Consider the following 10,880-nt stretch of genomic DNA (forward strand, 5'->3'; position numbering starts at 1 on the left):
CACGAAAACAATCTGTATGGCTTACGTGTGCTCAGCTATTGTATTTTCCATCTATTTATGATCTGATTTCCAGGCTGTGATACTTTTTGCCTGAAGGGAGGAGAATAGTCTGTGACCGGGATGAGCAATGTCCCTCGTGATCCTTTTTGGCCTTGTCAGGCAGCGTTGTTGCACTAAGCCCCCAACAGGTGGCAGTAAGACCCCAACAATCTTCTCAGCAATCTGCCTTTCTGTCTGAGACACCGTTACTCTCATACCACAGAGACACAGACAGTGTGCTGCACATTCTATGTGGTGCCTCAGTAGAAAGTGGTGATGACAGATGGGTTAAGATGAGTTATTTTTAACCTCTGAGGAAAATGCAGGAGCTGGTGAGGAGATGTGCAGGCTCCTGGTTAGATTGTTGGTCACATACTCGACTATCTCCACAGCAATGTCAGTTATGTAGATCGGGCTGTGCATGGGCTGCTTTTGAACACCAGATTAAAAAAAAAAAAAAAAAAAAAAAAAACAGGTTCCATTCTGCAAAAAGTCTCTGTCATTGCTGTCTTTGATGAGATGTTCCACTGTTGTGTCATCCACGTAATTTGTGATGTAGTGATTACTGAACTTTTCACCACAGAGGTGGGTCATCATGGTGAAAACGGGGGATTCGTGACCCTTTGTAGAGCCTGTACATAATGAAACGGTGCTTGATTTCTTATGTACTCTCTGCTCAAATTGAGGTCTATCCGTCTGAAAGACCAGTGTCCATTTTTCCAAGGGGGTGATTCAGTCCAACTCGGCCTAGTTTGGTGATCAGATGCTGAGGGATTATCGTGTTGAAGGCTGAGCTGAAGTCAACAAAGACCTTTCAGACCTGTGCATTTTCCTTCTCCAGGTCTTCCAGGGTTAATCGAAGAGGAGTGGATACAGCGTTATCAGTGGAACGGTTTGTGATGGGGTGACGGGGTACAACGGAGGTTCTGTGATCATGTCTTTCAAAGCGTTTCATTGTTGTGGGTGTAAGTGCTACTGAGTGATCGCTGTGATTTTATACCATTGTTAACCATTCCTCGCCGTCAGTCCCCTGACCGTGGTCGGGAGACGCGAGGGGAGATGCTTCCTCCAGGGCCGAAGTTTGTCCTCCTTCGGGGTTAACTCCCTTCACTTTTGTGGAGTAGTGAGACAGACAGAAATCAGCCGAGGCACCGGAGAGTACTGAAGAGATGAGGCTTTAATAACAGTACTGCACACTTCGACAACACACTGCATAGCCTGTAGCCCGTTAGAACGCTGCTCCCGGTCGCCCTCTCTACCCATGACACACTCTCTCTATTTTTCTCTTTCGCTCCCCGCGTTTCCTTCACGCGCATGCTCACACACACATCACATACACTCCTTACTGCACCCAGTCACACACAAGACGGCAATTCCTGCAACACCATGCTGACACAACGGCCCGGCACAGAGAGATGGATGAATATAATGTCCACCCTACTGTCACTCATTTTATATTCAGATTTTAAAATCTAGTTGCTATTGGTATGGCGAGTAACCTTCAGTAATAGTAATGAATCACACAGCAATAGTACATTCATGTAGTTGTAAAAAGCATGATAATATAGTAATAATCCAAAATATTCATAATACATTACTCTCATTGAGTAACGTAACATGTTACAAAATACATTTTGAGGCATGTATTCTGTAGTGGAATACATTTTAAAACTAACTTTCCCAACACTGAGTATATTATTGTGAATTTTGTAGACGATCAACAAAAAGAATTGTGGGTAATATAATGTTTTTACTGATTTTCACATTCAGTGTGACTTTCACCAGATTTCACTAAAATGTAATTTAGCTCAAGTTGTTTTTGTTATCTACCATCACACAAAATTGAAAAACTGTAAACAACCAGACAGACAGACAAACAGAACCACATACGCAGATGTGAGAGTGAAGAAAATTACAGATACAATGGAGAATAAATAAAGCAGATTATAATATTTATTATTAATTAACATAAGTATATTCCATTTTATACATCAAGGCCATTTCATTTTATAAATATTTGCATTAATAATTAATTTCTCTTTATTATTAATTTTTGTACTTTTTGTCCTCCATGAAATAAGTTTCCTAGACTCGTCTGTTGCAACAAATTTAAAAGTTAACCATGCTCTTCCACTTTTGTATATAATATATTAGTGTTTTTAACATCTAGTCTTGGTTTTAAATCATCCCAGAGAGCCACGGAGGCAGAAAGAGTCCAACGGTCCCCAGCAGACACACTATGATGAACATCCACAGGAAGATCCGGTCTACGACCATGGCCACATACTTCCAGTCCTCCTTCACCTGAGAGAAGACATAAAACCAAAAATGAGCCAGTAAACTTGGAGAAATATATAAAACCCAGGCTGTCTTATGTTTGACACCCCTGATGCAAACTTTTGACCACAAATCTATAACCAAAAAAATCCAATACTTGCCGAAAAGTCTGCATCTTCTGCTCTTAGGTGTTCAGCGATGTACGTTACTCCCTCCAGGGCGGATATGACAGCAGGAGACAAAGAAGAGTCCCACTGGTTCTGGGTCGAACCACACTCCACAGGGCTATCCCACTCTAAGCTGACAGTGGACCGTGTCTGTGGTAGGAGTGTATAGCCCAGAGACCGAGCAGAAAGACAAGATGGGGACCCAAACCTCTCCAAATGCTCCATGTTTGAGTAACCATGAAAGTCCCAGTGGTTAATTTCATCTCCAGCATCCACATCAGACTCCTGAGTGATCCAGATGCTGTGGGAGGGCCCCGGAGTCTGGAGAGGGAGGAGTTTATCGCTCAGGTGGTGTTGCCTAAGAAAGGTAGATGGGTTTGTAGAAAAATTACAATGACATTGTAACGACAAGCAAAACATTGTGAAAATATAAAACAGAAAAACTAATGATTACAACTATCTGTCACCTTAAATTATATATTTCCCTTATTTTTACCACTACCTCAAATTATCAATATACTTCTACTGCCAATAGGTGGTGGTAAAATGCCTAGAAGCTGTCTGCCAACCATAATTAAACAACAAAAAGAAGTTTGTTTGGAGGCTGTGAATGTATGTTGGGGCTGCTATGTTATCTCTCTGCAATGTGTATTAAAATCAGCCAAATGGTTCAAGCATATAATGAAAACAATAAACCTGTGCAGAGATTTTGTGGTTTCCTGTGTGGATTACCGCACTAACTCAGTCGAGAGCTAATTAATTGGATTGAATTAGCCAATCCTAAACTTCAACTCATACACATTTGACCACGTAGAAGTCAACTACACTAAGCTATTTATGACCATGTAAAAACCTGCAGTGCCTCTAATGGTCATAGAGGCTTTCTCACCTTGCAGGCCTGAGTCCATGATGCGGGCGCTTCATGCAGAGCCAGCGCGGCACCACAGACAGGAAAAGCCTCCGAACCCACCGGGGCATGGTGTGAGTCTCTGATGATCGGTGGTGCACATTCAAAACAAACACGGTGATGATGATTGACAGCGTGACAAAGATCATAGTGAAGAGCAGGTACTCCCCAATCAGCGGGATGACTAGCGATGTGGATGGGATGATCTCGGTGATGAGCAGCAGGAAGACAGTGAGCGACAGCAGCACGGAGATGCACAGCGTGATCTTCTCGCCGCAGTCTGATGGCAGGTAGAAGACCAGGACGGTCAGGCAGGAGATGAGAAGGCAGGGGATGATGAGGTTGATGGTGTAGAACAACGGCAGGCGGCGGATCACGAAGTAGTAAGTGATGTCGGGGTAGATCTCGTGACAGCAGTCGTATTTCTTGGTATTGTAGGTTCCTACAGCGTTGACAATTGCCCATTCTCCACTCTCCCAGTAGCCCTAAAAGTCAGACTCTTTTTAGCCACACTGACATTGTGCAGAGGAAGTTTAAAGTTAAAGCAGCAGGGGGAAAGCCTGTTACAGGAGAAAGCCAGGAAATAACAGAATAACAACAAGGAGGGGTTGGACTGAGAATCTTCACAGGACCCAAACAAAGCAGGGACTTAGTGCTGGAGTGGAATGAGAAGAGTACCAACAACTTAAACTTCACTTGGCTTGACACACCTCCCCCTGCTGGTCATCCTTACCCAGCATACAGTTCATCTCATGAACATTGTCCCCTTCCCTTGTCTTTGCACCTACAGCTTGCACCTCCATGTCCCTCTCAACTGAAAAAGTCAGGAAAGAGTTATCTTGACTCTACTCTGGCAGAGTGGCTGGTCCTGATGGCATCAGCCCCAAAGTTGTGCTGCTCAGCTGTGTCTTATCAGGAACCAGAGTTTTAAACTGCATAAGGTCCTGACTCTCTCAAGGACATTCTGTCTTGTCCCTGTCCACAAAAACATCTCACCCAACTACTTCCAATGACCACAGGCCAGCTGCGCTGACCTTACAAGTCATGAAGATACTGGAGAGAATAATCCCCCACAATGATTATTGTTCTTTCCTCTTTTATTTTGGTAGTCATTTGTCTCCTGTGTGTTGCAGTTAGTTTTACTTTTCCTGTCACATTCATGTTATCTGTTCCTGTTTTCCCCTCTGTGCCTCATGCCCCTGATTACCCCTTTGTGTATCTGTCTGTATAAATAGTGCTGCCTTTTGTTACAGCGTACTCTCCAAGTGTTGCAGGATAGAGATCTCAAATGCAGACATGTGGAGTCAAACTGAAGAAACAAACTTACTTCTGCATTCTGTGCTTCAAAATCACACCATATTAACTCTTTCCCCTATAAAGACAACATTTCATGACCTCCCCTGTAGCCATAATGACACCTTTTAACACCTCAGTATATCAGTTAAGATGTAGTTTGCAGGCCATTATAATAGTTTCCATGTTTTAAATCCAAGTTCAGAAAAGAGCTTCAAGGGTTCCTCCTAGTATAGGGGTGGCCAACTCCAGGCCTCGAGATCCGGTGTCCTGCAGATTTTAGATGTATCCTTGATCCAACACAGCTGATTGAAATGTCTAAATGACCTCCTCAACATTTCTTGAAGTTCTCCAGAAGCCTGGTAATGAACTAATCATTTGATTCAGGTGTGCTGACCCGGGGTGACATCTAAAACCTGCAGGACACTGGCTCTCGAGGCCTGGAGTTGGCCACCCCTCTCCTAGTAGGTGTCCAAGGGGTAAAGAGTTAAAGAAACCTGCCACATTTTACAACTCAGAAATCTCCCCAGGATTTGGGGTTTTTCTTTTTTCACTATTCTGTGAATTTTTCCAGAACCTATTACTGCAGTGAAACATGACGCTGGGAAATACTTTGTTAATTAAAATGTTAGCAGCCTGAGAGTTTGGCGGGCATTCTTCTGTAAAACAAAACACATGTGAAGAGCCGATAAGAGGAGGTAAAGAGGTGCAGGAGGTGTTAGGAAGGAAATCATAAGAGAGTATGAGGGAGGAATGTGGAGGGGGAGGGGAAGCAGAGCAACCTCCACCCACGTGTTCCCACCTTCAGGTCCACGGTGTTCTCAAAGGGCTCCAGGTCGATCTTGGCACGGTCATACGTCCAGGATCCAAACTTCATCTTGCAGCTCTGCTGGTCAAAGGGGAAGAAGGTGACGTCGATGGAGCAGGAGGATTTGTAGATGGCGGGCGGTACCCAGCGGATACGACCGGTGTAAAACAGCTGTGCCTTGGTCATGTGGGTGACAGCGAACTCCCCGTCAGCACTTTAACAAGAAAAGAGGGTAAAAAGTTTTAATTTCATTAGTTTTTAAACTCAGAAGGTGAATCAATAAACCTGGAGCTATGCCCATTTACACGAGCTATGCTTAATAATTGATAGCTGAATGTAAATGACACCGATGCAAGCTCATTTTCACTGAAAGCGGAGAGAGTTTCATCTCCATCCAGACCAATTTTAATACTCCCCCGAGCCCCGAGGGCTGGAAACTCAACTAAAACTGTGTGATGCAACATCGCCGTGCATCCGCAACAGAATCAGGGTCATTTATTCAACAGCATAATTTGCATGCATCGCCAATTGATATGCAGGAAAATGCAGAAAATACCATGGAGCTGTTTGTCTCCATGTAAGTGACCTCAACTCCTCTTTCGCTCTTCAATGAAGGAGGACTGTGTTATGGATCAAGCAGCTAATTGATCACTACAGATAATTTCCAGGTCCACCTACAGAAAGTCGTCTCTGTTCAGGAACAGTATGTGTGTCCTTGAGCATCTGCTGTGAGCGTGACTCAATATTTTAAATCCAAATAAAATAAGAGTTAATAATCCTTATTTACCCCCAGATGTTTTTGCAGGGTTTATAGAGATCTTTATCTGGCTTATTTGCTCTTTGGATAGGGGTCACATGATGGTGGTTGAAAACTCAAGGGTTGTAGCTGAATAGTCAAGTTTTTCAGGAAGGTTCAAACTGAGTGAAATGATCCTGAAATATCTGCAAATATCTGCATGGGAAGCGTCGTAAGAACAGGTCGACCTCTGTAAATACGAAGGACAATGCTTCAATTCTTCCTTTATTATCTTTAGGAGAGGATAATCTGGAACACCTGTTGTTAAAGGAGATAATACCATCCCACAAATCATAACGACAAATAATCTGCATGGCTGAGAAGTGGCACAGAGCATGTAATTCATTTATTTGTTTTAAACCTTCAGTCTGTTTCTTATGATGTTGGTGCGTTGCACAGAGGGAATATGTTTTTATATACAAAAAATGTCCTAAATTAAGATTATGGGCTGTACTAAATCGTTAGGCACTTTGCTACTAACAGCCTTTCACAAAAACACATCCATTTCTTTAGTTGACCCGAAAAATACAATACAGACATATTTTCAGCAGATGAACACTATCTGAAAGTCATGTCTTTAAGTAACAGGAAAAAAAAATCCAGCAAAGACCTGACACAGGACCTGAGAGATGCACCAGGGCCTTCAACTGATCCATCTACTGTTCACTAAATCCTCATCAGAAATGGTCTCGGTGGAAGTGTGGCTGTCAGAAGCCATTCTTAATGAAGGAAAGCAGGGAGAAAACGCTGAGGTATGAAAATTAAACAAGAACTGTGGCAAACGGTCTTCAGGAGTGATGAATTTGAAATGTTTGGTTCTGCTTTGGTTCATCATCAGTACATACATACATAGGAGGTGAGGAGAGAGGTACAACAAGAGAGGTTTACAGGCATCTCTAAAACACGGTGGAGGCTCTGTCATGGTTTCAGGCTGCATTTCAGCCAGTGGTGTTGGGGATCTTGTCAAAATGAATGAATTATGAACTCAGAAAAGTACCTTCAGACTTTGATCTACCACATAATACCATTTGGAAAATGTTTAACTGATAACAGGTAACTGGGCAAGACACTTTACCTTACCGCCTACTGGTGTTGGCCAGAGGGGCCGATGGCGCGATATGGCAGCCTCGCTTCTGTCAGTCTGCCCCAGGGCAGCTGTGGCTACAACTGTAGCTGCCTCCACCAGTGTGTGAATGTGAGAGTGAATGAATAATGGCATTGTAAAGCGCTTTGGGTGCCTTGAAAAGCGCTATATAAATCCAATCCATTATTATTATTATAACATTTTTCATTTTCAGCATGATAATGATCCCAAACACACTGCCAGTGCAGCAAAATCATACCTGGATAGAAAAAGACACAGTGGAACACTATCAGTCATGGATTGGCCTCCTCAGAGCCCGGACCTCAACATTATTGAAGCAGTGTGGGATCATGTTGACAGAGAACAGAACAAAAGGCAGAAACATCCAAAGAAGAGCTTTGAATGTCCTTCAAGAAGCCTGGAGAACTATTCCTGAAGACTATTTAAAGAAATAACAAGAAATAATTATTTAGGCACCAGAAGCAGAAATACTATTTGTTATTAGTGAAAAATATTTAAGTATTTATGTGTTGCTCAGTACTCTGTTTTCCCAATAGAATATAAAGAAATGAGGGGGAAAAACTGTATTTGGATTTTTTAGGATCATAGGCTGCCTCTCAAAATGTTTACTCTGTTATCTGCTCATTGAGGTTAGAGGACACTTTAAGGAATAGACATGCTGTCCTCCAGAGAACTTACCGGTCAGTAGAAGGTGGTGTTGCACTTGCAAGCCTCTTATTTCAAACATAACTTGTGCCTAAGAAGGTTAGGCGTGCAGCACAAGTTACCGTGGCGATGCAATCTGGTAAGATGTAAAGAGCACCACTGTAACGCTGAAAGCCCTGGGTTTAACCTGGGGTTACCTTGCTAAGCCCCCAAATCCTGGCCTCCTGGGATAGACTGATGTCATTGCTTCTCTACTCTCAGTGAATTTTAAGATGAGTTTGACAGGATGAAGGAGGACGAGGAGAAGGGTGGACTCGTGAATCATGCGTGTGGTTTTTACTTGTTGTACAGCACAATGTCGGGCACCCAGATGAGCTCAGAAGGGACTCTGATGGACGTCACATTGTTGAAATCAGAAGGACTCCACCGCAGCTTGTAATCCGTCCATTCCTTTCAATGAATACACATTTTTATGTCATTTTAGGACACAAAACACATTTGAATTACATTTAATTAACTTTCAGACCCAGTTTTTGTTTTCACCCACCTGTTTCAGCCACACGTTGGTTGTCATCATCTGATTTTTCTCATCCTGTTTTTTGTAAATGAAGTGGACACAGCGAGTGAGCCATGCATCTAACGCCCTAGTAGGTGCAATGGCACAAAACAGAAAGGGGGAATAGTTTTTAAAGTTTTGAAGGTATGGTTAAATTTCCTACCACATCTATAAGCTGGGCGATGGACAGGCCAAACTTGACGATGACCACGTCTGTGACGTTCTTCGCCGGTCGAGTCCACTTGCTGTAGCCTCTAAACAAACTCCTGAAGAGCTCGTCCTCAGTGTGAACACGATCCCAGTCCTCAGAGAGCACTGATAGAGAGGCAGAGACAGATCAGCAACACTGTCGGGTTCAGACTATCATCCTGCAGTAGTTTAAAAATGCTTCCTTTGTCTGATCTATCTTATGTAATCAGTCACTCATATCATGAAACCTTAAATGTTTTCATCCAGTTTGATGCATTTTGCAGGTCTCATTTTACCTTCTTGCAAATCTCTAAGGAAGCTCTCACTCACTAAAACACATTTATACAGGCAAAAGTCAATCACACACACAGAGGCCTCTGCCAGAAAGTGGGCTTTGAGTAACTTCAGAGGTGATCCTTGATGAAAATCAGTGTATATAACCATGGTAGCATATGCTGCAGACATAACCTGGTCCGGAGTGGGTGAACACCCACTTGCTTCAATAACTATTCCTGTCAATAAAAGACCAGTTAAAGATTTTGTAACATATTTTCCTACTTCAAAGAACTTGGTGTTCCTCGTGCTTTTTATTTAGAGAGAATCTGATTTTCGCTTTTCAAAATCTAAGACACATTTCTGGAAAGTTTCTGTCCTTTTCTCAAAACTCTGAACCCCAAAGCTGGTTTTCAAACTAAATTCAGAACCTCTGATTTCACGATAACATATCAAAACAGGTTTTATGCTCAAGACTGTACAGTGTTGTCAGGTCAGGTGCAAGCAATTTATTAGAAACTCTAAAAATTAAATGAACACAAAGCATTCAAGACTTTTCAACCATATGTGCAATTCTGCAAAAAAAATCAAGCAAAGAAAAAAAAAAGAACCCTCACACCAGAATCCTCTAATTGTAGGTAATTCACTTTATCCTATTTTCCTTCTTTCACATAAAAACATATAATAAATTATTATTTTCTATGTAATGCAGCTCTCATAATGCTTGTATGCATCATAATATTAGCAAGTGCAAGTAAACTTTATATTCTATGAGGAAAATGTGAACAAGGAGCTGGAAAGTTTCCTCAGAGATTTTAGTTCATATTGACACGATACAATCACACAGCTGCTGCAGAGCTGTCTCCTGTTAATAATAATAATAATAACTTTATTTATAAAGTGCTTTCAAACAAAGTGCTGTACAACTAAAGAGATAAATAAAATGAAAGTGATACATAGCAATACAGGTAAAAGACACAATACAAGTTAAAAACAATGAAAAATTAAAAACTAAAAGCCATAGAATTAAGACATGTAGGATCGGGTGAACAAATGTGTCTTCGACTTAGTTTTAAAAACCTCCACAGAGCATGCCTGCCGAATATCTTGAGGGAGGTTGTTCCAAAGAAATGGGGCACGAAAAGAAAAAGCACGCTCTCCAATTGTCTTTTTTCTGGCTCTAGGAACTTTTAGAAGGCCAGAGTCCTGAGATCGTAGAGCACGAGATGGAACATAAAGGTGTAAAAGGTTGGAGAGGTATGTAGGTGCCGATCCGTTTAAAGCCTTGTAGGTGAGAGCAGGACCTTAAAATCTGCACGAACCTGACAAGGTAGCCAATGCAGAGATCTCAGAACAGGGGTAATGTGCTCAAATTTCCCCGTTCCTATTGAAATGCGAGCATTTTGCACCATCTGTAGACTTCTAAAACTTTTTCTTTGGTAGGCCAGAAAGAAGAGCATTGCAATAATCAATACGGGAAGACCTCTGCAGTGTCGCTTGACAAAACTTGTCTGATTCTGGCTATGTTCCTCAAATGATAAAAGACGGATTTTGTTATCTCTTTTACATGAGTTTCAAAGGAGAGCACCATGTCGAACCACACACCCAAGTTTTTTACCTTGTTCCTGCAATTTAAGACACTGTCATCAATTTTCAAGATGAAATTTTGGGACAAGTGATGAAATTTGTGTGGCCCAATGACCATCAACTCTGCCTTATCAGTATTTAGAATCAGAATCAGAAAGGGGTTTATTGCCAAATGTTGAGCAGGTTTACAACATTAGGAAATTGCTGCGGTGCTTCAGTGCAAACATAGTGTCATAAA

General features: G+C 42.0%; 1 protein-coding gene across 1 annotated transcript in view; it reads right to left on the bottom strand.

Annotated features, from left to right (window-relative positions):
• Nucleotides 1-2,114: 2,114 nt before the first annotated feature.
• LOC102194301 (neuronal acetylcholine receptor subunit alpha-2-like) overlaps nucleotides 2,115-10,880 on the bottom strand; it is a 31,188-nt gene continuing 22,422 nt past the window's right edge. The window contains exons 2-8 of the mRNA XM_005749465.2: nucleotides 8,757-8,908; nucleotides 8,585-8,629; nucleotides 8,378-8,487; nucleotides 5,486-5,705; nucleotides 3,373-3,875; nucleotides 2,478-2,841; nucleotides 2,115-2,343 (exon numbers count right to left, since the gene is read on the bottom strand). Of these exons, the coding sequence (XP_005749522.2) occupies nucleotides 2,218-2,343; nucleotides 2,478-2,841; nucleotides 3,373-3,875; nucleotides 5,486-5,705; nucleotides 8,378-8,487; nucleotides 8,585-8,629; nucleotides 8,757-8,908 (1,520 nt within the window). The 3' untranslated portion in view covers nucleotides 2,115-2,217. The remainder of the gene's footprint in view (nucleotides 2,344-2,477; nucleotides 2,842-3,372; nucleotides 3,876-5,485; nucleotides 5,706-8,377; nucleotides 8,488-8,584; nucleotides 8,630-8,756; nucleotides 8,909-10,880) is intronic.

The sequence above is a fragment of the Pundamilia nyererei genome, unplaced genomic scaffold, assembly GCF_000239375.1.
Source record: "Pundamilia nyererei isolate P.nyererei 1_Seehausen unplaced genomic scaffold, PunNye1.0 scaffold00245, whole genome shotgun sequence".
Classification (NCBI taxonomy): Eukaryota; Metazoa; Chordata; class Actinopteri; order Cichliformes; family Cichlidae; genus Pundamilia; species Pundamilia nyererei.